Below are 27,401 nucleotides of genomic sequence, written 5' to 3'. Positions count from 1 at the left end.
AATTCCCATTTACTTGTAGTGATATAGAGTTGCCTAGAGAATGGAGAGGTTAAGTGAATTACCCGTGGTCAAACCCCTAGAATGTATTAGAGATGGGGCTTAAATCCATGTTTTCTGGATTCTTTAGCTATCATGCCTCTCTTGGATTTATGTATGGACGCTTAAGTTTGTCAACAAAAAGCCAAATTTAGGCAGTGAAGTGCCACCACAGATACAGTGCTAGGCTTAAAAACAAGAATACCTGAGTTTAAGTATGACCTCAGACTTCAGACATTTACCATCTGTGCGATCTTGGACAAGTCACAACCTCAGTTATTCTCAGCTTCCTCAACTGTAAAATGGCAAACATCATAGCACCTATCTCCCAAGGCTGTTGTGAGGATCAAATGAGATAATTTCTGAAAAGCATTTAACACAGTGCCTGGCAGATAGTAGATACTATATAAGTGCTATGTATTATCATGACTATTAAATTGGTTTCAAGTTCTGGATAAATTACATACCGAAAAGAGCTTGAATGTCATATACCTTGCACTGATGCATTGATAGAGGCATATACATGTAAAGCCCTTGGAGGAGCAAACTGTATTGCATCCATATTGAAAGTTCATTCTTTGTCCTTACTCCTTTGGAAGAGTCATTGCATCTTTGATCCTAGAGGTGTTTTTTGACCTTGAATCACAGGGTTTTCATCTTGAACTGGCACTAGATAATTTTCAGCACCTATTTTGCAACTTGTTTATACCCTGTCTTAATTTCTTGTCACCTTCTGAATGATCAGGATGAACTAGCAGTAACTGGGCCTTAATCCCTACAGAATTCTGTACTTCTCTCCACCCCCAACCTCCAATGACTGACAATTAAAGATATCATAAATAATAGAAAAGGCAAAAAAAGAATACTTGTAACATTTGGATTGCTTTTCTGTTTGAAATTTACATAGTAAGCATGAATAAATGAAAAAAGCATTTATTAAGTATTCACTGTGTCACACTATCCTAATATATGTTATGAAATATAGATGAAAAAGTTATATATAGAAATAGGCATATATGTATATATATTTCTATGGATATGCATGTGTGTATATGCACACATGTGTATACACACTATGTTTTGCCTTAGTTTTTGTATCCATAACAGAATATACTCTATTCTAGTTATAGCTTGCGCCTCATTAAGAAGGGAAGATGAAGATGGTGGGCAGTGGGTATGCTGGACACCAGGGCTTCCTCCTGCCCTCTCTAGTCTGAGAAATGTTAAAGGCATGCAGATGTGCTTAATTCCTTTTTATATCTTTCCAAAGAATCATTTGAGATCCTTCAATAGACTCTCAGTGATTCAAATTTCTTTCTCAATCGGTGGCTGAAATCTTGTACCCTAAAGCCAGCCCTGACCTCTTTTTTTTCCTTACTTACATTCAGATGCATTAATGAATAGATTATATGGGACCTCATCCCATATGTTTCTCTTCCATTCACATCTCATCCTATAAGATTCTTGAACCTCAGATCAATCCATCCATAAATTCTATTGTTTGTCTCAATTTAATCACTGAGTGGGGCATTACCTCAGAAAAACTGAGACTTGGGAAAAAACTTTAATTGTCAGTGGTTTTGACTTTTGTCTTGCCACTAGACTTCAGTGACTCTGGAGGAGAGAGTGAATCTGATGACTTTGCACAGCTCTGCTTCAGTCAAATTCAATCCATGTGCTAGTTAAGACACCCCCTTGTGATGTCATTGGTCCACTTTGAGAATGAAAGACAAACAACAATAACAATTTGTCTGACCTCTCCACCTCCTCTTTTGGTCATACATATTATGAACAGTGACTTTCATTCCCACTAATGCAATTGTAACCATAAGGATTGCTCTATTAGGCCTGTAGTCTGATGAAGCAGATTTAAAGGCCCAAGTTCATCACAATCCCCTCCTTGGAAGTGAAGTTATGAAAAATATGAATAGCTCATGATTGTGTTGCCAATTAGAGAGAAAAAGCACTCTAACATTGGTCTGTGGTTGGAAGCCTAGCCTCATGGTAGGAAAAGCCACTCTTGGGACACAAGGAAATGCAGAGGACAGGGTGAACCATGTGTGTTTGTGAAACATGAGAGAAGTTCAGTCTGATGTTGTCTTTAACAAAATCAAAGGACATATGTAGAAACAAGGGCTGACCAAATCCAGTTGAACTGAGTCAGGGGAAGATGATCGACTGCCATTTCCTCAACTACAATCACTTGGGCAAGGGTTGATTCTACACTTTGCTGGTAGCCCTGTTCACAATGACCTCTCTTTTCTCCTGGAGGCATGAATTTCAAGAGAAGAACTGTAGGTATAACTACAATTGTTGCTTCTTCAGGCTGTTATTCCATGTATCTAAGGGGAAATCCTCTCAAGTTCTCTCTTCTCATGTTTTCTCTCTGTCTTTTTGTCTCTGTCTCTCTTTATGTGTCTCTGTGTCTCCATTTCTCTTTGTTTCTGTCTTTCTGTCTCTCGGTCTCTCTCTGTCTCTCTCTCTCTGTGTCTCTCTGTCACTCTGTCTGTCTCTCTCCTGTAGGCTTTCCTTTCACTCTTGACCCAGTCCCAAATAATATGATTTTTTCCTGCCTCAGGAAATGAGTAAGAAAGTTCAAATCACAAAAGTCTTTGCAAATGCAAGCCATTCTTATTCCTCTCCAGTGGAGACGTTTCATAAGTCAACTTTAATAATATGTTGTAGCCTCCTTATATCCACCAGGCATGGTTCCATTGCTTTTTGTGTCACCTATAATTTTGATTCTTCAGAGATCATGGTATTTTAAGACTCACAGCCATATAACATCTCCAGAAAAATATTAATGTTAAAAAGATTTTGGGGTCATAGGAGGCAGTTACATATCACTGGAAGCACTGTAGTTTCTTAAATGCAATACACCCAGATCTCTTTCTCCACTTAAGTTTGGGGGAAATCTCATTGTCCATATGCAGTACCTAACAAAGAAATAAGTAATGGTAAATATAGCCAGATCTATGAACTATTCATTGAAATGTATGCCATAATCCAAGTAATTAATGTACTTCATCCATTTGGTTTTTTTTCTCCCATCTCTGTGGTTTGCTGTGATGATATCTCTTTTGAATCTTACTGAGGTGCCCCTGAGGAAATTTTGATTTAGTCAGCAGAATGTCTTTGATAAACAGAAGCATCTGGAGACCATCACCATCTATAGAGAATTCCCCTCCCATTGTGTCTTTACATGGGATATTCTTTATGTTCATTCTTCATATTTGTGACAAACACCTTTGGCAAGCATGCATACATATATATTCACACACACACACACACACACACACACACACACACACACACACACACACATATATATATACATACATACATATATATATATATATATATGTCGCTTAATACTGCCTTGTGTAATATTGATATTCAGAGTATCACTAAACATGGTCATGGCCATGCTGGAAGCTATCAACTACTAATATAAGATCTTAACACATACGTGGAAGATCCTTTGTTGGAAGAAAGTTTTAAGTCTGATTTTTGCTATCCTGAATCAAATGTGGTTTTTGTTTTGTTTTGTTTTGTCTTGTCATCAGAAAACAATAAACCTCACAGGATCTTTCTAAACTCTTCAGTCAAACATGTGACTGAGAACATGTCTACTTTGTAGTATCATCTTGATAAATCTGTCTTTTCCCCACTTGTTTTCATCAAAGATATATCTGATACAAGTATAGACTATTGTCATACACAATGTATGGTGATAACATAATAGGTTTTATGATTGTGTTTTGTAGTTGCCTCTTTTGTTATTTTGGTATTAATTCCATCTATGAATTTTTCCCATTCTTTTGGAATCTTTCTCTCTTTGAAATATTTTAAAGAATCGATATTCATATGGCCTTAATATTGTGTTGCTGTCCAGACACTTTTCCTGTCTTTATTTCCTTTATTGGCTTCCTAGTTCTTATTTGGGATGTTAGGGTTTTAGAACAGTCAGTGATCTGACTGATTATAGTTTACTAAATCTGAAATGATTTCCACATTGGTTACCAGTCATTTCTGGATCTAATTTAATAAATCATACTTTTTGTTATTTTTTCCAGTGCTTACTGTATCTAGTCCATGCTGCCTCTTAAAAAACAAATGATCCTAGCATGGATATGAAACTCTTGAATAATCAATATACTTTTTACCCCCTTCATTTCTTAGTACTGGATTAAACTTTCCATCATATTTTTCATTATACTGCTCTGTGACTACCTTAATATTGAGACCATCAAGTCATAAGATATATACATTGGCTTATTTTTGAGCATCTTGTCAACTTCTTTGAAGAGATTTTCATACTTCACTCTCTGCAATATGTATTAGCACATAAGCTGCAAGTCTTTGCCACAGTCCCTTTGCCCAAGTTTATCATGTGTATTGTAAGATAAGATGTCCAAGTATCCCAGAAAATGATGTTTCTCCTGGCAAATGGTGAAACTGACTTCTCTTACTCCCTTATTTGAATCACTGAGAATCTTCTACTTTCATGTATCATCAGAATTTCTTCATGATGATAGTTTATTTCCTTTAGTAGACTCATTGGTAATATGACAAAGATCTCACATTTAGATTAATTTTTGTAGCTGGTCTAAAAATTTTGATTCTTAGCACCCTCTGCTTGCTTTTTCATTCTTCTGCCTCCATCATTACAAAAGTAGATTTTGGCACAAGACCAAGAGTAATTCGGTATTTTTATCTGTTTAATTATTCTCTGTAGCCAAATAACTTATCTGATGTCTAGCCTGCTGCTGCTGCACCTCTTCATATTTATCTAGGCCAGTTGTTACATAGAAGATACAGAGGATTGTTGAGATCATACTTGAAGCTTTTAAAGCTTTGCAGAATCATTGTCTTTCAATGACATAGCCTTGGGGAAACCAAGATCACTTCTGTGGTTTGATAAGGCATTATATATAGCAGGACATTGCAAAGGTTTTCTTTCTTTGAGTAATGGGGGGGGGGGAGGGGGAAAGGTCAAGCTTTTATGGTTTTGATCCTTATCTTACAATTCCAATATTTAATTGATCAAATAAATAATTCTATTTTCCAAGGTATAAGTAGACAAAATATATTATTCACCATTATGGGAAAAATGTTAAAATTAGTTCATTAAAATCATAGCTTTTTTTGGATATATCCCTTTCCACATAGAATCTCTTCATCAGTGACTACACAATTTTTTTCTGCTATAATACTCGATTATGTAAGATTAAAAATGTGGTTATCCTCACTGACCATTCTAATGTCTAAAATAACCAAATCAACTATGGCTTGACCTACTCTTTTCAATTAAGGAGGATACAGGAGAATGAAAAGAAACGAGTTTAGTTCACCTAGTAAAAGTAGCCATTCTGTTATTGTTCAGACCAAAAAGGTCACAGAATTGGAACGATTGCTTTTCATTAATAAAAAGAACATTGAATTTAATTCTGAACTTTTAGAGGGTTACACGTAAGTCCTTTTGAAATAAGAGGGAACACATTTATAGCTTAAAATTAAATATAAGAATCTTTGTGAATTAAGACCATGGGTAAATAAAATTAAGTCCAAAGTATGTTTATTAAGAAAAAAAAACAGTAAGTTAAACCTTTTGATAGCAAAAGATGATATTTATTCTTTACCTATTTCTATTTGTTGTTACAAAGTAAAATTTTTACATGGCAAGTTTTAAAAGTAAATTTTAAAATTTCTTCTATTATTAAATACATTATTATATGTTTAGTGTTTCTTCTCTTCTAGGGTTAAGCATTCCTCTCAAATATATTTGTAATAAGAACTAGCATAAGAGAAAACTGACAAATGTTACAAAAAGATTTAGAATGACAAAGCCATTCAGCTTTATTAAGGGAACTACTATGTTCAAATTATTATCATGGAGTAAAAGAAAGATAGAAATGGTGATAGAAATTGCCTGAACAATTTAATTAATCTCCTCTTTAATCTAGTGTCTTTTTTTCTATAGTATTTAGCCAATTTTGTTTTAAATTTTACACATTAAATAATATAAATAATTTTCTTCTGATTAACTTTATCATTTTGTGGTCATTCTTCTTGGTCATTCCTTTCTGAAGTTGTTAGATTGTAAGGTCCCTGAGGGCAAGCACTGTCTTTTGCCTCTTTTGTATCCCCAGTACTTAGCAGAGTGCCTTGCACATAGTAGGTGCTTGATGTTTGCTGAATGATTGATTATGCATTTTGTATGTTGTCCATAAATAAAAATGACTCTCCAATTTACTCTCCAGTAATAGTAATGAGTTTGCAGTGACCTATCTTTTCTTTCACTTGATTCTCATTATGACCAATGATACAAATCTGTAAGGTGTCTAAGGATTTACTGGTGCTGTCTATTATAGAGGAGTTAAATGACATCTATGGGGATCCACCCTGTAATTCGGCCTTCTTAGGATGATTATGTTATTCTAATGAGTTGTCTAACTAAATCTTTAATACTTTTAGTGTTAGTATAGTGGCAGCTTGGTGCTGTGGTGGATAGGAACTCAAGTCAGGAAGATCTGAGTTCAATTGAAACACTAGCTATATGACTTTGAGCAACTCACTTTATTTCTGTTTGCCTCAGTTTCTTTAACTATAAAGGAAGATAATAATAGTACCTATCTCCCAACGTTGTTGTGGGGATCAAATGAGACAATTTATTTTTACAATGATTTAGAAATGTAAAGCATTTTAGAATAGTACCTGACATACAGTAGACTCTTAATAATAAATGTTTCCTCCTTTTCCCTTCACCCTTTGTGTGTGTGCAGTTTTTAAATTTATTGTCCTTTTTGCTCAATGTCTTACTAAAATCTTGTTTTCATTGTTTTTTAATTCATCATTGCAAAGTGTTTTGTGCCTATTGTATATACATTTATATTCAGCTTCACCAAATGAATTTATTGTGTACTTATCATTGAAAGTTTTCCCATATTTCTAATCTTTTTAGGCCCATTGGTATTAGTCCTTCATCCTCCATAATGTTTGCAAAACTTCCCTCCTAGAATCCTCTGCACATTTCATTAACATTCTGCTTAACCTCTTCTTCCAGATCATTAATAAAAATGTTAAATAAGACCAAATCTAACATTGACCCTTGTGCCTTCCCACCACACACCTCCTACTGACTGAGTCCATTACCACATATCACTATACTTTTTCTATAGTGCTTCAGATCATCCAGAATTTCAGTGATTATCCCATTGCCCAAGCTAACTCAATTGTATTAGAAAGATGTCCATAGATTGTAGCTTTGAAAGGACATGAAAAGCCTTATTTAATTGAATTTTAATAAAGCATAGTAAAGTAACTCTTTGTTTCTAGAATCCTTGTCCCATGAATTTTAGTGAATTTAAACCGGAATATTTTTTTTTGAAAACAAGAAAATGGTAACTATCTGAAAAGCTTAGCAACCTTAATTTTGGGGAATGCTCATAATTAACTCTTCCTTTTAAGATTGTAAACCTCCCCTTTTATCACAATGGCCATTTTTATAATCTTCCCTTCTTTGTCTGTAGAATGGTTTCTACAACTGAAGACTAGGTTAAAGTCTTTCACTTGCCATGAAGCATAAGGAAGATCTTATGAAAGTCTGGTTTTCTTACATATTAGCACATTCAGGATAATACATACTTGGAGAGCTGTCCCTGTCCTATTTTCCTTAGGGGAATATATAATTAAATTAAAAATAAGTTTCTTAAGGTTTATCAGAAATGGTAATGGGCATACTTGATCATTAATAGAACCAATTTCAGTTAAAAAACAACAACCATGCTTTGGGCCCCAGAGTACATATGAATTTAGCCTACTTTTTATAAATTGACCTCCCTCCATCAATTACTCATGGGTAAGCATGCTTTTGAGAAAACTCCATTCCCAATATCATCTGGTGTTTCTATTGAGCTCCTAAAGCAATCTGATCACCACAGCTGAAATAAATAAAACATCAATTCCATAAGTTTTCATGCCAAATTCAGCATTCTTTTGGTCTGGCTCATCATTTGATGGAAACCAGCATGGTGAACTTACTGCTTCTTCCTTTCTCTAATGAGTGTTGGGGTGCTGAGTAACAATGAGAAAATAAGCAGTTAAAGTTCAAACCAGAATTGTTGGGTTCTTTTTCCTTTGCTTACTCATTTTTATTTTGTTTTATTTTTTTTTTAGCAGCTTATGATTGTAATCAGGTTTTAATTCCAAGTTTGGGATAATGGTGCCCCAGGCCTCAGGGACTCCTTACTATTCATTTCTGAATTCTTTCTGGAATTATAAGATTATAATTATAGAATGTAAATGACACCATTGTTTTTCATATCATTGTATTTTAGAAAGTTACTAAGACATTAATATATAGGTTTTTTTAAAATTAAGGAATGTAGTGGAGTTGTCACAGTTAAAGATACATATGTACCTAGCATTAAGCAATATTTTCCATCCCATAAAGAAAGGGTAACAAGAAAATGGCCTTCTCACTCTGAAAGACCCCTTCTCTCCTGTTCACCCTTCCCCTAATTGGTCAGAACTTGCATTTTTAAAATAGTGACCAGCTTCACAATTCATTCCTCTATGGGCTCTGCTGAGGGCTCTCTGGAATTTTTTTTCTTTTTACCATGCCCTCACTGGCTACCTTCTCTCTCCACCCCCACCTTATTTCAGGGTGTTTTTTTTTAATGTGTTGTTTTCTCCCAATAAAATGTAAGCTCCTCAAGGGCAAGGATTGTTTTTGTTTTGGCCTGTATTTTCAGCCCTTAGCACAGTACCTGACGTAGAGAACACGCTAAACAGATTTTTGTCGACTTGACGAGGGAGCTATGCAAGTACATTGGATGGATAAGCATCTGTAAAAAAAGAAATGTTACATCCATGAAAATATGAGTAAGAATATCATTGGACTTTCATTGAATTTTTATGTTAAGTCATACAGTGTTATGATCTCAGGGATACTGTGTCATTTACTGTGTCTTTTGAGAGTTCATTTCATTTATTCGGGTCCTATTTTAAGATGAACCTATATGGTTCAGATCTGAAACATAATTCTATAATACATCTAGCTGATCTTATTAAATTCAACCAGGAAAAGAGAGGTCTAATGATGTGAACAATTTCTGTGTCTTGAGTTGTTACCCACCAAAGCTCCCGCCAAAGCACTCACTCGAAATGAATTCCTTCTGGATTAAAAGAGTGTTTTCTCTTTGTTTCTCTCTCTCTCTCTCTCCAGGCTGAGGTTCAGCTATGCTACCTGGAAGCACAAAGGGATGCCGTAGAACAGATGTCCTTAAAATTGTACAGTGAGCAGTATGCCAGCAGTACCAAGCGCACGGAGGAGTTTGCTGATATGTCAAAAGTTCACACAGCAGGAAGTAATGGGTATGGAACTATTCTTTTAACTTGTTTTATTCTCACTAATTTCTACATTTTTACATGATTTTCCACTGGGAAGTGTTAGCCAAAAGGTTCCTCCCTGAAGGACAAAGAAACACATTCTCCCATCCCCTTCTCCACCTTCACCCTCCAAAAAAAATAATATTGCTAAAGACTGTGAATGCTTTATCATTCCTTGTCATCAAAACCAGAAGTTCCTAGGATCATTCACTCAATAATAATAATAATAATAATAATAAAATCAGCTGTCTGCTTCAAGGAGATAGGTTTTTGTCCTCTTAAAAACAAACCTTACTAGGGCAGCTAGTTGGCGCAGTGGATAAAGCACCAGCCCTGGATTCAGGAGTACCTGAGTTCAAATCCAGACTCAGACACGTTACACTTAACTAGTTGTGTGACCCTGGGCAAGTCACTTAACCCTCATTGCCCTGTAATTAAAAACAAAAAAAAAGTAAAAACAAACCTTACTGTGAACACACAGTCTCTGGGGTATTAAGCCCACCATTTTCACAAAGTATAATTTCTGGCATATTTCCCTTCCTCCTCTTTAACTTCCTGAGCTATTAAGAGGCCTCTTTAAGGCCCTTTTTAAAAATGCTAAAACCTTGCTGAAAACTTTGAGAAACATCTGCTTAGAAATCATTTTCTTCAATGATTCAGATAATTCATAATTGGATACAGAGGGTTTTGGACTCTAGGCTACCCATTCAGAGTCATTTCAAGTCAACTTGAATGAGAATGCTCTTGAGGGACTTGTGCTATACAAAATTTATAGTCAGGGCCACAAATGGAACTAAGACGGGGGCAGTTCTTGGTAATCGGCCAAGACACTGCCATACTGAGCCACTTGATATTCTTCCTCCGTGGTGTTCCTTTTCCTGACTCCTTATCTTTGTACTGGCTGTCCCTCTCTCTGCTCAGAATGTTCTTCTTCCTCACCTTAACCTCTATCTCCCTTCATGGCTCAGTTTATACATTACTTCATACAAAAACCTTTTCTTAAGTGAAGGAACAACACCACTTATTTAAACACTTTTTGTACTAGATAGTGCTAAGCACTGGGGATACAAATACAAATAAGCCAGATAATCCCTGTCCTCAAGGAACTTATATTATTTTTTAATTTTTTTAATTTATGGAATAAAACAAGCATTTTCATAACATAGTACCATAAAAAGATAGTTGCAAATGAAACTATAAATCTGCTATGTACAATTTTCTGTTCCATTCAAAAATACAACAAAATTATCATTTAAATTTTTTTCTTTCCTTACCCTATCCCCCTCACCCCCCACAGATGGCTACCATTACACGCAAAATATATGTGTGTGTGTGTATATATATATATATATATATATGAGTGTGTAAAATCCATACAAAATTCTATTTATTAGTTCTTTCTCTGGATATAAATATTGTCTTTCTTCATGTCCTTTATAGTGGATTTGGGTAATTATAATAGTCAAAATAACTTACTTGCTTGAAGTCATTCTTAAAACAAGATTGCTGGGGCACCTAAGTGGCACAGTGGATAGAGCACCAGCCCTGGAGTCAGGAGGACCTGAGTTCAAATCCGGGCTCAGACACTTGCCAACTTACTAGCTGTGTGACCCTGGGCAAGTCACTTAACCCCAATTGCCTCACCAAAAAAAAAATTGCTATTACTGTATATAGTGTTCTCTTGGAGTTTATATTCTAATAGAAAGACACAGCATGTGTAGTGGACTGCTATCCAGTGAGGGACTTTTAAAAAGTGAAATTAATTTTAGCCAATATTCTTCTTTTTGTGTGTGTGGGGGGCAATGAGGGTTATGTGACTTTCCCAGGGTCACACAGCTAGTAAGTGTCAAATATCTGAGGTAAGATTTGAACTCAGGTCCTCCTGAATCCAGGGCCAGTGCTTTATCCATTCCGCCACCTAGCTTCCCCCAAATATTCTAACTATGAAGCAATTAAGTGATACTTCAGAAAAGCCAACCATGATATTTCCCTTGTCTGTAGGAAGTGTTTTTAATAGGATCATATATTTAGAGTTGGAACAGACTTTCAAGTTCTCATACAATCCAATCTCCTTATTTTACAGATGAGGAAACTGAGGTCAATCAATCAATAAATATTAAGTACCTATTATGTGCCAGGCACTGTAGTAAGTGCTGGAGATAGAAAAAAAAAAGAGGCAAAAGACAGTCTCTGTCCTCAAGGAGCTTACCATCTGGTTGGGGAGATAATATGCAAACAAAGAAGCAGGTTATATACAGGATAAATAGGAAATAGGAAATAATTAAAAGAGGGAAAGTAGCACTGAATTAAGAAGGGTTATGGAAGGCATCCTGTAGAAGGTAAGATTTTAGTTGGGACTTAACGGAAGTCGGAGAGTTCAGTAGTCAGAACAGAGAAGGGAGAGCATCCCAGGAACAGGAAATAAACCCTGACCCAAGCGATGGAGTGTCTTGTTGGCAGAACAGGCAGGAGGCTAGTAACCCTGGATTAAAGACTATGTATTAGTGAATAAGGTAATTCTAAGATGTCATTATTCATTATTATTATTATTATTATTATTATTTTAGTGAGGCAGTTGGGGTTAAGTGACTTGCCCAAGGTCACATAGCTAGTAAGTGTCAAGTGTCTGAGACCAGATTTGAACTCAGGTCCTCCTGACTCCAGGGCTGGTGCTTTATCCACAGGGCCACCTAGCTGCGCCCCCTGTATTATGTTTTAATACCTTGATAATTTTTTTTTTAACTTTTAAGGGTCAATGATGGTGCTGACCTGCATCAGTAGAATTAAGAAGTTTCTCACAAGAAGTTAGACCAGACCTATGATTTCAATGACATAAGGGGTTCCCAATGGGGAATTCTCTTGGGTCATTGCAGATTGGCAACTGCTCAGCAATTTTGTATGAGCTGAATGTTCTTTACATTTTGAAATAAAGTTTTATTTTATTGAAAAAATATTAAAAACATCCTTAACTCATAGACCATATAAAACTTGGCTGTAGGCTGTATTTGGTGCTGTGGCTTTAGTTTGTGACCTTTGTTTAGAGAATTGTCTGAGGTATTAGGAAGTTATGTGACTTGTCCAGGGTCACACAGTCAATATATGGGCCTGTTTATCAACTATACCATCCAAAATAAATAGAAGAAAAATTTGGAGGGAAGGGTACTAAAAAATGAGGGACAGGGATAAAAAAGGCTTCATATAAAAGGTGTAACTTGTGTTGAGCTTTGAAGGAAAAGGAGGATTCTTAGAAGCTATTATGAGGAAGCATTCTATTCAAGCCATGGGAATTAACATTGAAAAGGCTGAGAAGCAAAAATAGAGTATTGTGTCTGTGAAGAATGAAGGAAGCAATATATAATAAGGTTAGAAAGGTAAGTTGGGCTCAGGTTTGAGAAAGAAAGCCCTTTTAAAGCCAAAGGAGAGGAGTTTATATTTACTGCTAAAGATAATTAAGATCCATGGGAATTTATTGAGTAGGGGAATAACACAGTCACACTTATACTTTAGGAAAGTCACTTTGTCTTGCTGTACGGAAGGTGGATTGGAATGGGGAGACACTTGAGACCAGGAAACCAATCTGTAGGTTATTGTAATTGGGATACCAGTAAAAGATTATTTCAGTGGCCCTGTGAGTAGAGATGAGGTTGAATGGAAGAGATGTTGTGGAGATATAAAGGAAAAGATCTAGAAGTTGATTAAATAGGTGGAGTGAGGGAGTCTAATGAATTGAGAAAACTCTGAGGTTATCATTCTAAGTGATTAAAAGAATAATGCTAGGGCAGCTAGGTGGAGCAGTGGATAAAGCACCGGCCCTGGATTCAGGAGTACCTGAGTTCAAATCCGGCCTCGGACACTTGACACTTACTAGCTGTGTGACCCTGGGCAAGTCACTTAACCCACATTGCCCTGCCAAAAACCAAAAAACAAACAAAAAAAAGAATAATGCTGCCCTAGCCCAAAATAGAGTTTAAAAGTGGGATGACTTTATGGGGAAAGAATGAATTCTACTTTGAACATACTGAGTTTGAGGTGCCCATGGGATGTCCCAATAAGAATAGTCAATAGATAAGAGAAATTTGTGGCTTGAGCTTGGGAAAGAGACCAGGAATGCATGCATAAATACTTAACGTCATGAGTGTAGAGATGATAATTTAACCCAGGGCATCTACTAAGTTTACCAGAAGAGTAGAGAGTATAGAAAGAGAATAGTAGAGGACCCAGGAAAGAATCTTGGGGAACAACCACAGTGATGTGACATGAAATGGATGATGAACCAGCAAAAGAAACTGAAGAGGAGACTTGAGAGAGTGATATCAAGACAACAGAAAGAAGATAGAGTATTCAGAAAGTTTAAAAAAAAGTGAGGACTAAGAAAAAGTCATCAGATTTCTTTTTTATTTTTGGCGGAGCAATGAGGATTAAGTGACTTGTCCAAGGTCACACAGCTAGTAAGTGTCAAGTGTCTGAGGCTGGACTTGAACTCAGGTCCTCCTGAATCCAGGACTCATGTTTTATCCACTATGCCACCTAGCTGCCCCCCAAAATCATAAGATTTAGCAATAGATAGATCTTGGGAGCATAGATTTGGAGCTAGAAAGGCTGTCTGGGACTATTTAATCTAACCTTTTTCTTTGACAAATGAGGAAAGCAAGGACCAGAGATGTTGTGACTAATTCAAGGTCACAGAGGTAGTCATTGTCAGAGGCAACATTTGAACTTGTCTTCTGATTCCAGAATGGGTGCTCTTTCCACTGTATCCCTGGCAATTTTGGAGAGAGCAGGTTTGATTGAATAACAACATGGAAACCAGATCATAGTGAATTAAGAAGTCAGTGAGAGGAGAATTTGCAACAATGAATATGGACAAATGATTCTAGGATTTTGGCTGTGAAAGAGAGAAGACATATAATTGATCACTTGAAGGGATACTAGGATAACTATATTATTTAACACTGGGGGAGACTTTGGCAAGTTTGGAGGCAGTAAGCAAGGAACCATTAGACAGAGAAATATTGGCTATGAAAGACAGGGACAGAAAACAGACAAACATACACAAAGTCGATCTGCTTTTTAATATGAGAGAGGATGGCATTGGTTAGGAGAAAGGTTATCTCCTAATAAAGGAGTAAAGGAGGAGAAAATGGTGGGTGATTTCAAGGAGTTTTGAGAGTAGAAGAATCTCTCAGTAAATGATTTATACTTTATTTTCTTAGGAAATTATGAGGTAAAATCCTCAACTGAGAACAAGAGAGACTTGAAGGACGAAGTAGAGTTTAGAACAGCTTCTGTGGGAAATGGGATAAAGAATTATTTAGGAAGAAATGAAAGGATTGTATTGCTGCAATGCAGGCCTGATTGAGTTTAGATAACATAAGGTGTAGTAGATGTGACTTCATTTCATGAATTTTATCTAGCTCCTTTCAGTAGTACATTAGAAGGAACAAAGTAGGCTTCTAGTCAACGTGATCTAGTATTAGGCTTGAATGTTGATAGGAAAAGAGGGCAACGGATTTGAGAGCAGAAGACATTGTTGAGTTCAACTGGTTAACTACAGGGTTGATATTGGGAAGGAAACTAAGTCCCCTTATAGCCGGCATGATAGCCTGGGAGAATACTGTGGTATGAAGGGTTTGGAGGTCTCAATGAGATGAAGAGATTTTAGAGGGACAAGTGAAAAATAGAGTGATAGGAAGTTATGATTTGATAAAATTATTTAGGAGCTTTTGATTATGGAAGGGGAATAATACTTGTGGGTGATGGCAAAATCAAGGGTAGGGCCATCCCTGTGAGCTTGAGAAGAGGTCCAAAATGAAGGGAAATTCATTAATTAAGCAATGAAAGTTACAGAGATCACAAGGGAAGGAGCTGATAGAATTGGAGTGGGATAGTAGAGGGTAGGGTTGAGGTAAATAGGGATTAGAGAAAGAGAAGTTTGATTTGGGGAAGTGACAGCCTATTAGGAAGCTGGTGATTCAGTGTCAAAAGGATTGAGAGGGGAGAAGGTGGTATGATTTGTTTTTCCATAGAGGATAAGTTGACAGATGCTTCTTGTACTTGGTGGTCTCAGAAGGAAGGAGAGAAATGAGCATTTAAGTGCCTACTACATGCCAGGTTCTTTGGCAGGCACTTTACATATATATTCTTATTTGATCCTCACCACCACCCTGGGAAGTAGGTGCTACTATTATTCCCATTTTATAGTTGAGGAGACCGAGACAAACAGGTTAAGTGACTTGTCCATGTCATATATCTAATAAGTGTCTGACACTAGTTTTAACTCTGGTCTTCTTGACTCCAGGCCCAAGGCTCTATTTACCCAGCTGCCACTTGGCAAACATGAATTCAATTCATCTGATGATGGCAGGTGACTCTGGGTTAAAACATTACTTTCTGCTCCATAAGTGTATCATACTCTGCCCTCCTGTGGTCATCTGTGATTGGGGGTGGAACTCTTCACTCTGCAATGGTCTGGGCAGGGGGTTGGCAAGTGGCATGGACAGAGGAGCTGAAGTCCCCTATCCAGCTGTGGTCTGGGAAGGGATTGAAGCTAACAACGATATTGTTTTAAGAACAGTTTTGAGTTACAAAGTCATTTTGACTATTACAAATACCCAAATTAGCTACAAAGGACCTATGAAGGAAGACACTATCTGCATTCAGAGAAAGAACTGATAAATATAAGTATGTATAGAATAGTTTACACACACACACACACACACACACACACACACACACATTTGTGTCTGCCATTGTAGCCATCTCTAGGTTGGGAGGGAGGGAAGACAAAAAGGGGTAAAAGGAATAGCATGTTGTACATAATAGATTTACAGTTGCATGTACAATCATCTATTTTTTCTATTCTGCTATGTTATAGAAATACTTGTTTTAACTTCTTAATTTCAGAATTTTTTTTTTTTAAGAAAAGAACTCCACTGACATGTCAGGGCTCTCCTGAAGGGAAAAATTCTTTTCCCAGCTTACAGTTAGTATAACAATGCTGGGAAGAGAGGCAGTGTGACATGAGAAAAAAAGCGCTGGGATTGAACTCAAAGGTCCTCAGTTAGAATTTTGGCTTTGCTAATTCCCATCCCTTGGACCTTGAACAATTAACTTACTTTCTATGGACACCAGTCTCTACAAAAAGAAAAAGCTGAAGTTGTGTTAGAATGTCAAACTAGTCCATCCAGTCCCAAAACTACATGATCTTAGACTATATTCAAAGACACAGACCTTCTCTCTTCTGTCCCCATCAGACCACACCTAGAATATCATTTTTGACTCAGGGAATTGCAGTTTAAGAAGGATGTTACTAAAGTAGATAGTATAGAAAAAAAGCATCCAGAGTGCTAAAAGAAAATGAATCTATGTCATGAGGATGTATTGAAGATCTGGGCATGTTTAGCCTGGAGAAGAAAAAACTTAGGGGAAACATGGGCATGATGGCGCTCTTCAAGTATTTGAAGGGTTGTCATGTGGAAGAGGGATCAGACTTGCTCTCTTTGGCCCCAGAGGTCAGAATTAGGATCAAGGTGTATAAATTGAAGAAAGACAAATTAGGGCTTGATGTGAGGAAATTCCTCCAAATGATGAAAGATGTCCAAAGTGGAATGGGTTGCTTCACAAGGGGGTGAGGATTCCTTCATTCAAGTCAACTAGTGTTTATTAAGTGCCTGCTCTGTACTAAGTACCATGTTAAGCATTGGTGATACAAAGAGAAGGCAAAAGACTGTTCTTTTTCTCAGGAGTTCAGTCTAATGAGGAAGACAGCTTGCAGAGAACCATGTAAGTTGTACATGAAATAAATTTGAGGTTGTCTCAGAGGGGAAGGAATTAACTCAGTGGGAATTTGGAGTATTTTTAAATTTATTATATTTTTAATTTATGGAATAAAACAAGAATTTCTATAACATAGTATAATAAAAAAGATGATTGCACATGAAACTGTGAATTTATTATGTACAACTTGCTCTTCCTTTTTAAATATATAATAAAGTCATCGTGTAAGTTTTATTTTTTCTTTTATTTCTTCCCTTCCTTCCCTCTCCCACAGAGATAGCTACCATTAGACATAGACATGTGTATGTATATATATATGTATTTGTGTGTATATATACACATATATACATATATATAGACATTCATATATAAATCACCATTCTATAGATACTTCTATTTAACAGTTATTTCTCTGGATGCAGATAATGACTTCCTTCATATATCCCTTGTAGTTAATTGGATATTTATAAGAGTCAAAATGACTTATTCATCCAAAGTTGTTCTTAAAACCCTATTTCTAGTACTGTATACATTGTTCTCTTGGTTTTGTTCATTTCTCTCTTCATTATTTAACACAAGTCTATCAATGTTTTCCTAAGATCATCAAACTCATCATTTCTTACAGCATAGTAGAATTCCATCACAATCATATACCATAACCTGTTTAGCCATTTCCCAATTGGTGGGCATCACACAATTTCCAATTCTTTGCCACCACAAATACAGCTGTTATAAATATTTTAGAACACCTAGGTTCTTTTCCTTTTTCTCTGATCATCTTTGGAAATAGACTTAGTAGTGCTATTGCTGGGTCTTCTTGTAGAAAAGCCAGAAGGTGGAGATGAGGAACAATAGCATTCTAGGCATTGGGCAGAGTTGGTGAAAATGCTTAGTGTCAGGAGATGGAGAATTTTATATGAGGAAAAACAAGGAGGGTGTTAAGGTCTTTTAAATACACTTAACAAATAGTTGCAATGGGGATCCCTTTCAGGTCTGAGTTGGACTAGATGGCAAACCTTTCTGATTCAAATTTTGTGATTTATAAGGATATTTCTAGCTTCTGATCCTATAATGTTAAAACTCCTTAATCTCAATAATAGTGTTGGCAACTATACCAGCCAAATGTTCCACCACCATAGGAAGGGAAAGTAGTCTTTTTCCTAATTATTTTGCCACTGATCATTTTACTCTTTTGGAATAGGACTAGTCTCATTATGTTCATATATGTTTCTTGGTGGAATTATGTACATAAATATTAAAAATTGAGGCACCAGTTGAAAAATATAGGATTGTGGTATACAGGGAAAGGATCACACTACTTCTTTATGGGAAGTAGAATATAATTTTCCAATTTCCTAGTCCTTCTTTTGGATAGGACTGCTGTTAAGTCATTTTTCAGTCACGTCCGACTCTTTGTGACCCCGTTTTGAATTTTCTTGGTAAAGATACTGAAGTGTTTGCCATTTTCTTCTCCAACTCATTTTACAGATGAGGAAACTGAAGCAAACAGGATTAAGTGACTTGTACTTGTCACACAGCTAGTAAGGGTCTGAGGCTGGATTTGAACTCAGTAAGATGAGTCTTCTTAAGTTCAGTCCCAGCAGTCTATCTACTGTACCACCTAGCTGCCCCATTGCATACGACTACTACCTACCTTTCATCTATTGCTCCAACTCTCCACCCATGTACCAAAAGGGAAAGAATGAGAGAGATGCCTATTTATGTACATGATACATGTCCTTATCCAGCTGAGTAAGTAGATGCTCCTTCTTGATTGTTGTTTTTTGTTTTTGTTATTGTTTTTTGCTGAGGCAATTGGGGTTAAGTGACTTGCCCAGGGTTACACAGCTAGTAAGTGTTAAGTGTCTGAGGCTGGATTTGAACTCAGGTATTCCTGAATCCAGGGCCAGTGCTTTATCCATTGCACCATCTCACTGCCCCTAGATGCTCCTTCTTAAGTGCAAAGATGTTAGCATAAGAAGAAAGGTCAAGCTACTTTGAAGCTTTTGTGTGCTTTACTTTCTGAAAATGCCTGTGTAGTGTCTGATGTGCATGTGAGTACAAACTTTAGGTCATGTTTTTCTATTTCCCCAAAGTCCTAGAGACTCCATACTCATTCACATGCTCCTGACCCCAGATTGCAAGGACCTAACCTGAGTTCTTGTTCTGGGCTCCACAAATTGTAATTTTACCCCTAGGAATTGCTCAGCGAACAAGGAGTATTGTTTTATAAAGTGGGTGTAGGTGAACTTGCCTGAACGCTTTTGTTTGAGCTCCTTAGGGTGCTGAAGGCTGTTCATTGTGCAGCAATTTAACAGCCCATTGAAGAAAAGCTAACTATTTAAAACTAACTACAAAAGCTATCTCACCCCTTCTCTGCTTCTGTTTACATACAGAAAGGCATTGTTGGAGAAAACCATGTGGGTGAGGTTATCTGGGGTGTCCTGCCCCCAAGACTCCCCGCTCCCACTGCGAAATCCTTCATTCTGAAGCATTAAGAACATAGCCTTTTAAAAATTATCTGCTCCAATGGCACATAAACTTTATAAACCTTTCCTTTTGTTATACAGAAAGAACATTGTTTTGGAAAGTAGATGTGGGCTTAGTGTGGGATTTCCAGGGTCTTCATTCCCTATGCAGAAATCCAATACGTTCAAAAGCAAATTCATGCATCTTATTTTTTCATCATTGTCTCTCTCCAATACCTACATAAATACTGAAAAGATTGTGTGTGTGTGTGTGTGTGTGTGTGTGTGTGTGTGTGTGTTCTTGCTAGACTCAGAAACTGCACAGGAAGAGAAGAATGACTCAGATACAGTAGCAAACTGTAATAGTAATTCTGTAAGGAGGTTAACCTTTTATTAAACTAAGCTATTGATTATCTATGAATTTCTATTCCCTCTTAATATAAATATAGCACGTAAATATAGTATTCACTGATGCAAAACAGTCCATGCAGAAATATGGGTTATTTTTACTGTGCATTTTCTAAAGATACACTATTCTGTCAAGAGACCTAGATGAAAGGCCCCACCATGTTGGGTGGACTCCCTTTGTAGAATTTATGGGAGGATTTGTACAAGAATTATGAAAATGAAAAGGCAAGGATGAGTTGCAATCTGCACCACTGAAGGGAATAGCCACACAAGTGAGGCCACACAACTATGAAAGCATGTTCTGTAGATCCACAAATATAGGCTTGTAAATAGGCAGGCAGGTATAAGGGGAACCATGAAGGGATATGTGTTATAACTGCAAATGCAATTGGCTTTTTCCATTTATTAGATTTCTGCTTAGGGAATAAAGACTCCAAAATTCCATGTAATAGCAACAGATATATTTCTGCAACAAATTTTACATAAAGTTTTTATTGGCCATGCTAGGCTTTGTTGTCTTAAGCTACATATATACACTCCATCTGCTGCAGAAGTTTTTGTACAATGTCAGCCAACAGAAAGAAGAAAATAATTTCTCAGCGCCTGATAGAGTGATGTGCTACTAGCTAAGTCAGCAATAATTTTTAAGCACATTGAATTGAAGGACTTTTTGCTTTTTTATTTGATTCAGGTCAGTCTTATTTACCTCATTAATCAGTTATTTGCTTTGTTATCTATAATACTATTTTCTTCTATTTTTTTGTAAATCTAAAATGTTATTTGACTTTTTTGCTGTCTCTCTGATTTAATTTTTAATAGTCAAATTTTAAAATTTGCTATTAAGTCTACTAAAAAACCTTTGAGATTTGGTGTAGAATAGGGGGAAATATACATACATACATACATACATATATAATATAATTTTCAGACAAGTAAACTGAGGAAGAGAAATAAATGACTTGTGAAAGTATTTGATAGAACTAGGAAGGGAATTTTCATCCAATGAAGAATCTTTTACTATTTGCTCATTCTTGTTCTCCATCTCCCTCTCTAATTCTCATTCTCTTTCTCTCTCTCTCTTTCTCTCCCCTCCCTCCATATATGTATGTGTGTATGTATGTATATGTATATATCCACACATATACATACATATATATGTATATATGTATACTTAAAGCACTTTATAAATTTAAAACACAGTGAAAAGAACAATTCAATCTAGAATCAGAAGACCTAGATTCAAATCCCACTTTTTCTGTTTTCTACTTGTGTGACCTTGAGTAACTCATAGTCTCTTTGGATCTCAGTGTCCTTCTCTGTAAAGTGAGGATGTTGGGCTAGGTGAATTCTTCAGTCCCTTTCAACTCTAAATCTATGATCCCAATGAATGTGAACTATCGTCAGCATTGATATCCTCCTCTTCATCACTGTTACCTCTTGGTACAGCAGAAGAGTCATATTTTGCGTTGTAGCATCTGTGTAGAATTCCAGCTCTAAATCTCGATGTTTTGTTATTGTTATCTTTGTTGTTGTTGTGTGTATGTTTGTATGCGTGTCTGTGTGTTTAACCAAACCAAGCCATTTGACTTTTCTGGGCCTCATTTTTCTACTCCGTAAAATGAGAGCAGTTAATGGGAAAATAGAGCTGGAGAGAAATTTTGAGTTGAGTCCCAGAGCCTGAGAGCCCTCCCGCCCCCCCAACCCTTTTTTATTTTTACAAATGAGGAAACCAAGGCCTGAAGAGGGTAAGTGACTTGTCTAGGGTTATATAACTTGTGTGTTTGAGGCAGGATTTAAACACAAATCCTTTGGACTGTGTGTCAAGTGACCCATTGGCTAAACTGTGCTGCCTCTCCTTTGGACAAGGAGGCCTCTGAGGTCCCTTCTAGTTTTATACATATGAATCCTCTTTGAAGATTTTATTCACCTTCATAGTAAATTCTATCTTTCCCAGATTCTGAGTAGTGCTTTCACTATTTACAGGCTCAGTGTCTAAATATCGTGTTAATCTAGAAAAATTATATACCCATCAAATAGAAAAATGCTCAGGTTGATTGCAAGCCAGGTTTGTGGTCCCATCAAATTCAATTCTTGAATTAAAATACAACTCTAGGACTCCTTGCCAAAGTGATTACCTGAACAGGTGGTGGGCTGCCCAGCTTTTCCTACATTTGCTTCTGCAAAACCTTGAAGTTCCTACCTAGCCAAAAATAATTTAGGAAATCCAGTGGGAAAATACAGAAAGTGACTTTTTCTCTCCCTAGAGTTCCACAAAAAATTCAAAAGTTAACAAGAAGCCCATGGGCAATTGGAAGGGAAGCCTCTCCAGCAAAGCTAGTTACTAGTGTGATGGGAAAAGGGACACGTGTAGTGTGCACAATTTGATGTCTCAAGGCATCAAGAGTGGTAAAATCCTCTGAAAACAAAACCCAGAATGGGGAGTTTGGAAGCCCCAAGAGTGGCAGTGAGAACATTAGTGTAAAGGGGGTACAACATAAAGACCAGGAACACTTTATCCTGAGAAAGGGTTCTGAAGGTTCAATGTTCTAACTACAGACATCCAGGTTCAGTGTTCTAACTTCAAAGGGTTGTCCCTAGGAAGTAGAGATCAATGAAGGAACCCAGGAAATCCAGGATCAGTTCAATGAGGGCACATTTGGTGAAAAGCTAAAGATTCAAAAATATTAGAAAATGCAAGTTATCAATCTTAAAACAACTGACCTGGAATTTTGGTCAAGGAGAGAGAGAAATTAAGCATCATTGGACTACCTGAAAACTATGATTTAAAAAAAAAGCCTAAACACTATATTTCAAGAAGTCATAAATGAAAATTACACAGATCTCATCAGGCCAGAGGGGAAAGTAAAGCTAGAAAGAATCCATTGATTTCCTCTTGAAAGGACCTCCCAAAAGGAAAGACCTAGGAATGCTATAGCCAATATCCAGAACTCCCATTTTGTTTTTGTTTTTGGTGGGGCAGTGTGGTTTAAGTGACTTGTCCAGGGTCACACAGCTATTAAGTGTCAAGTGCCTGAGGCCGGATTTGAACTCAGCTCCTCCTGAATCCAGGACTTGTGCTTTATCCACTGTGCCACCTAGCTGCCCCAGAGCTCCTATATTTTAAAAAAATACCACAGGCCTCCAGAAGGAACCAGTTCAACTTCCAGGGGTCCCCAGTCTGATTCACACAAAACTTGGTAGCTATACAAAAGAAGTGAAAGAGCATCTTGGATTACAATATCCCCAAAAGAGAGGCTTATAACCCATATCTAACCCTGCAAATCTGAGTATAGTACTGTAGGGGAAAAACAATAAGTATGCATGCATGTGTGTAAGCATTTATGTATGTGTGTTGTGCAGTGTGTATGTATGTGCATATGTGTATGCATACATATACACATGTGTACACACATATATAATACACACACCTTTAATGATCATTTAAAGATCATTTTACTGAGATTTTAGTAAGAACTTCCTTTGGAGTGGTGAAATTGTATTTCCATAGTAACAAAGTCACTAAAATACATTGTATCATATAGCATTCTACATGGGCTATATGTCTTGATCGACAGTTATTGAACACTATAATGAGCAATTATTAGTGGCTTTAAAAAAATGACCAAAAGTTCCTAGTGTTGGAAAACAGTGTTATGCTTGTATAGTCAAGTGTTTTATTCTCCCAAACATCTCTTACTGTTGAAGCAATAATGATGTCCAGCAGGCACAGGTATTCACTTGAGCCTAATTTCACATGGATATCAGTGCCATGATATCTGTTCTGGAAGCTTTCCCTGTTTTTCTTATTATTAGTTTGGTTTTTTGCTAATAACCCTTAAGGGCATTTTGATTTCAGCTAAGAATGCCTTTCCTCAAGGAATTTTAATTTTTGTTGTCACATTGGTAAGGGAAAATTCATCTCTTCCAAGTTCATTAACCTCCTCTAGTTCGCATAGCATCAGTGGGTAAAAAGTCCTGTAAAACTAGAGAATCTGAGAAGTAAAATTGAGGCAAGAACTTCTCCTTGCTCTGTCCCATATCATTTGCAAATTGCAGAGCTTAAAGAGAGGGAAAGAGCAAAATTTGCTACTTGCATGCTTAGTAGGAAGGTAGCATGATATGATAGGACAGCTAAGTGGTACAGTGGGCAGAGCACCAGGCCTGGAGTCAGGAAAATTCATCTTCTTGAGTTCAAATGTGACCTTAGACACTAGCTGTGTGATGCTGGGTGAATCACTTCACCCTATTTGCCTCAGTTTTCTCATCTGTAAAAGGAGCTGAAGAAGGAAATGGCCAACCACTCCAGTGTCTTTGCTAAGAAAGTCCCACATGGGGTCATGGAGAGTTGGATAGGACTAAAAAGGATTAAACAACAATAAGAATAATATGATGGAATGAATAGACTAAAACTGGTAGGCCTAGATTCCAGAACACTGTCCCTAGTACATAATTAGCCAAGTGACCTTCAGGAGATCACTTAAGGTCTCACATTCCATATCTGGGAAAATGTGAGGATAAATAAAATAACTCCTAGCCTCACAGAATTGCTGTGAAGTTAATATAGGGGGCACAGTGGATAGAATGCTAGGCCTGAAGTCAGGAAGACTTCTTACTGAGTTCAAATCTGGCCTCAGACCCTTATTAGTAAGTCACTCAACCCTGCTTGACTCAGTTTCCTCATCTGTAAAATGAGCTGGAGAAGGAAATGGGACAGTATCTTTGGCAAGAAACCCCAAATGGGTCCACAAAGAGATGGGAATCACTCTAACAAAACGTTATTTAAGAGCACTTCGAAAATGTTCAAGTATTGTATAAATACGTAAGTTAATAATAGCAATAAACATAACAATGTTTTTAGGTTCATGAATTATTTTTTTAAAAAGAGACCAATGAAATTGATAAAGAAGAGGAAAAAAAGCATCTGTGGCAAAGTCTATAGAGACAAATATTTTAAAACTAATGCTATGCCTTAAGAAGGGACTGTGGAAGGCTCTTAGGTCTGCATGAGTGTTTGGGGACTTCATGCACTTCATTTCTCTCTCCTTTGTTTCAATATTCTTTTTTTTTTTTTTGCAGGGCAATGAGGGTTAAGTGACTTGCTCAGGGTCACACAGCTAGTAAGTGTCAAGTGTCTGAGGTCAAATTTGAACTCAGGTCCTCCTGAATCCAGGGCCTGTGCTTTATCCACTGCTCCACCTAGCTGCCCCTGTATCAATATTCACACAGCCTTCTCAGGCTAGGGATCCTCCTCTGATATAGGGCAATTTAAATGATGTTTTCTAGTCATGGGGTTAACTGTTGTTGCTTTTTCTGCGTGTGTATTTTTTTTAAGTGAGGCAATTGGGGTTAAGTGACTTGCCCAGGGTCACACAGCTAGTAAGTGTTAAGTGTCTGAGGCCAGATTTGAACTCAGGTACTCCTGACTCCAGGGCCAGTGCTCTATCCACTGCGCTACCTAGCTGCCTGGGGTTGACTGGTTTTTGACATGGATTGAAGTTGTGGTTTACCTAAAGCTATATAGCTACATACAATTAGTGAGTGTGTGTGTGTGACAGAGGCAAGAGAGAGACAGAGAGGGAGAGACACTCAAAGAGATAGACAGACATAGAGAGACACAGAAAAAGAGAGACAAGAGAGAGACATGGGGGAGAGGGAGAGAGGGGGAGAGAGGAAGAGAAAGGGAGGGAGGGAGAGAGAGTTAGACACAGAGAGACAGAGTGGAGGGGGGGGAGAGACAGACAGACAGAATCATTCTAGACCTGCAGTTTCACTGGCATGGGGAATTCCTAGATGAGGCAATTCCCTCCACCACTAGAGGCCAACTCTTCCTAGAGCAATAGTGTCAATCAAATCGAAAGGGGGATCATTAAAACATACATAAGACTCCCTGTGGCCAGCATCTAGACTTCAAAAACTACGCATTAATATTATCTGTGTTTTGTTATATTTTTAATTATTTGGCTAAATACTTTCCAATTACATTTTAATCTGTTTTCCATAAGCCTCAGAAGTGTTACAAGGCCACATGCAGCCTTCAGGTTGCTTGTGGGGTTTGACACCTTTGACAGAGCATTGAAAGTTTAAGAAATTTGCCTAGAGTCCCATGGACAGTATGTGTTAGAGGTAGACCTTTAATGCAGGTCTTTTCAGGTCCTGGGCTATCTCTCTGTTCATTCTTCCACGCTGCATACATAGCTGTGTGTATGTGTCTGTGTGTGAATGTGTACTGTTATCTTCTGATATAGCTAATGTGTGTATACACACATATATAGGATAAAATATCTAATATACAGTTTGAATTATATAAAAAGATAGATATACATAGGTAGATGAATTTACATCTCTATCTGCACCTATATAGATCTATTTCGGATTTTTTTATCAATATTTTTTTTAGTTGGCAAAATTCAGTTTTTCTCTCCCTCCCATCCTCCATCACCCCAAAAGAAAAAGACAACCCTTACAACATACATGTAGAAGCAAGGAAAACAAATCCCAACCTTGGCACCATTCAGAAAGTGAACCCTGAGTCCATCACCTCTTTGTCAGGAGATAGGTAGCATGCTTTATCATCTGTCCTATCAAGATAATGGTTGATAATTGTGTTGTTCAGAGTTCTTAAGGTTTTCACAGTTGTTAGTTTTTTAAAAGTTGTTTGTTGTTGCAATTATTTAAATTGCCTTCCTTGTTTTGCTCATTTTACTCTGCATTGGTTCCTATAAATCTTTCTATTTTTCTTTTCTTTTCTTTCTTTTTTCTTTTTTTTTTTGGAGGGTGGCTATGAGGGTTAAGTGACGTGCCCAGGGTCACACAGCTAGTAAGTGTCAAGTGTCTGAGGTTGGATTTGAACTCAGGTCCTCCTGAATCCAGGGTTGGTGCTTTATCTGCTGTGCTACCTACCTGCCCCCGGTCTTTCTATTTTTTTTTTTTTACCAAAAATTTCATCCCCAAAACTCCCTTTCCTCATTTATAGGCATATTTTGTTCTGGACCTGTGATTTATTAGCATCCATTAGCAGGACATTCCTGCTAATGTAGTTTGGACCTGTTCTAATTATAGTTATAGAATACCATAGACACTAAAGATTAAATGACTTGCCCAGGGTCATACAATTAATATATATCAGAGGCAGGAATTGGACCCAAATATTCCTAACACTGAGACCTGGTATCTATCCACCATGCTTAAATCCTAATGATGTTTGTAGAGGAATCCCATATATAAAATCTGTATATGCAATTCTTTTTAACCAAAGAGAAGACTTAGTTCCAGCAGGAAAGAAATATACATTTTTCTTTAGGAAGAGAAATGCCTCTGAAT

At 37.0% G+C, this 27,401-nt stretch overlaps 1 protein-coding gene across 3 annotated transcripts in view; it reads left to right on the top strand.

The window, feature by feature from the left end:
• AKAP6 (A-kinase anchoring protein 6) overlaps positions 1–27,401 on the top strand; it is a 594,007-nt gene that overhangs the window by 390,639 nt on the left and 175,967 nt on the right. For all 3 annotated transcript variants that reach the window (XM_043983332.1, XM_043983334.1, XM_043983333.1), the window contains exon 8: positions 9,266–9,414. In XM_043983332.1, coding sequence (XP_043839267.1) covers positions 9,266–9,414 — 149 coding nt within the window. The remainder of the gene's footprint in view (positions 1–9,265; positions 9,415–27,401) is intronic.

The sequence above is a fragment of the Dromiciops gliroides genome, chromosome 2 (assembly GCF_019393635.1).
Source record: "Dromiciops gliroides isolate mDroGli1 chromosome 2, mDroGli1.pri, whole genome shotgun sequence".
Classification (NCBI taxonomy): domain Eukaryota; kingdom Metazoa; phylum Chordata; class Mammalia; order Microbiotheria; family Microbiotheriidae; genus Dromiciops; species Dromiciops gliroides.
The sequence above is the reverse complement of the archived record's forward strand: the minus strand, read 5'-3'. Positions and strand labels throughout refer to the sequence as shown.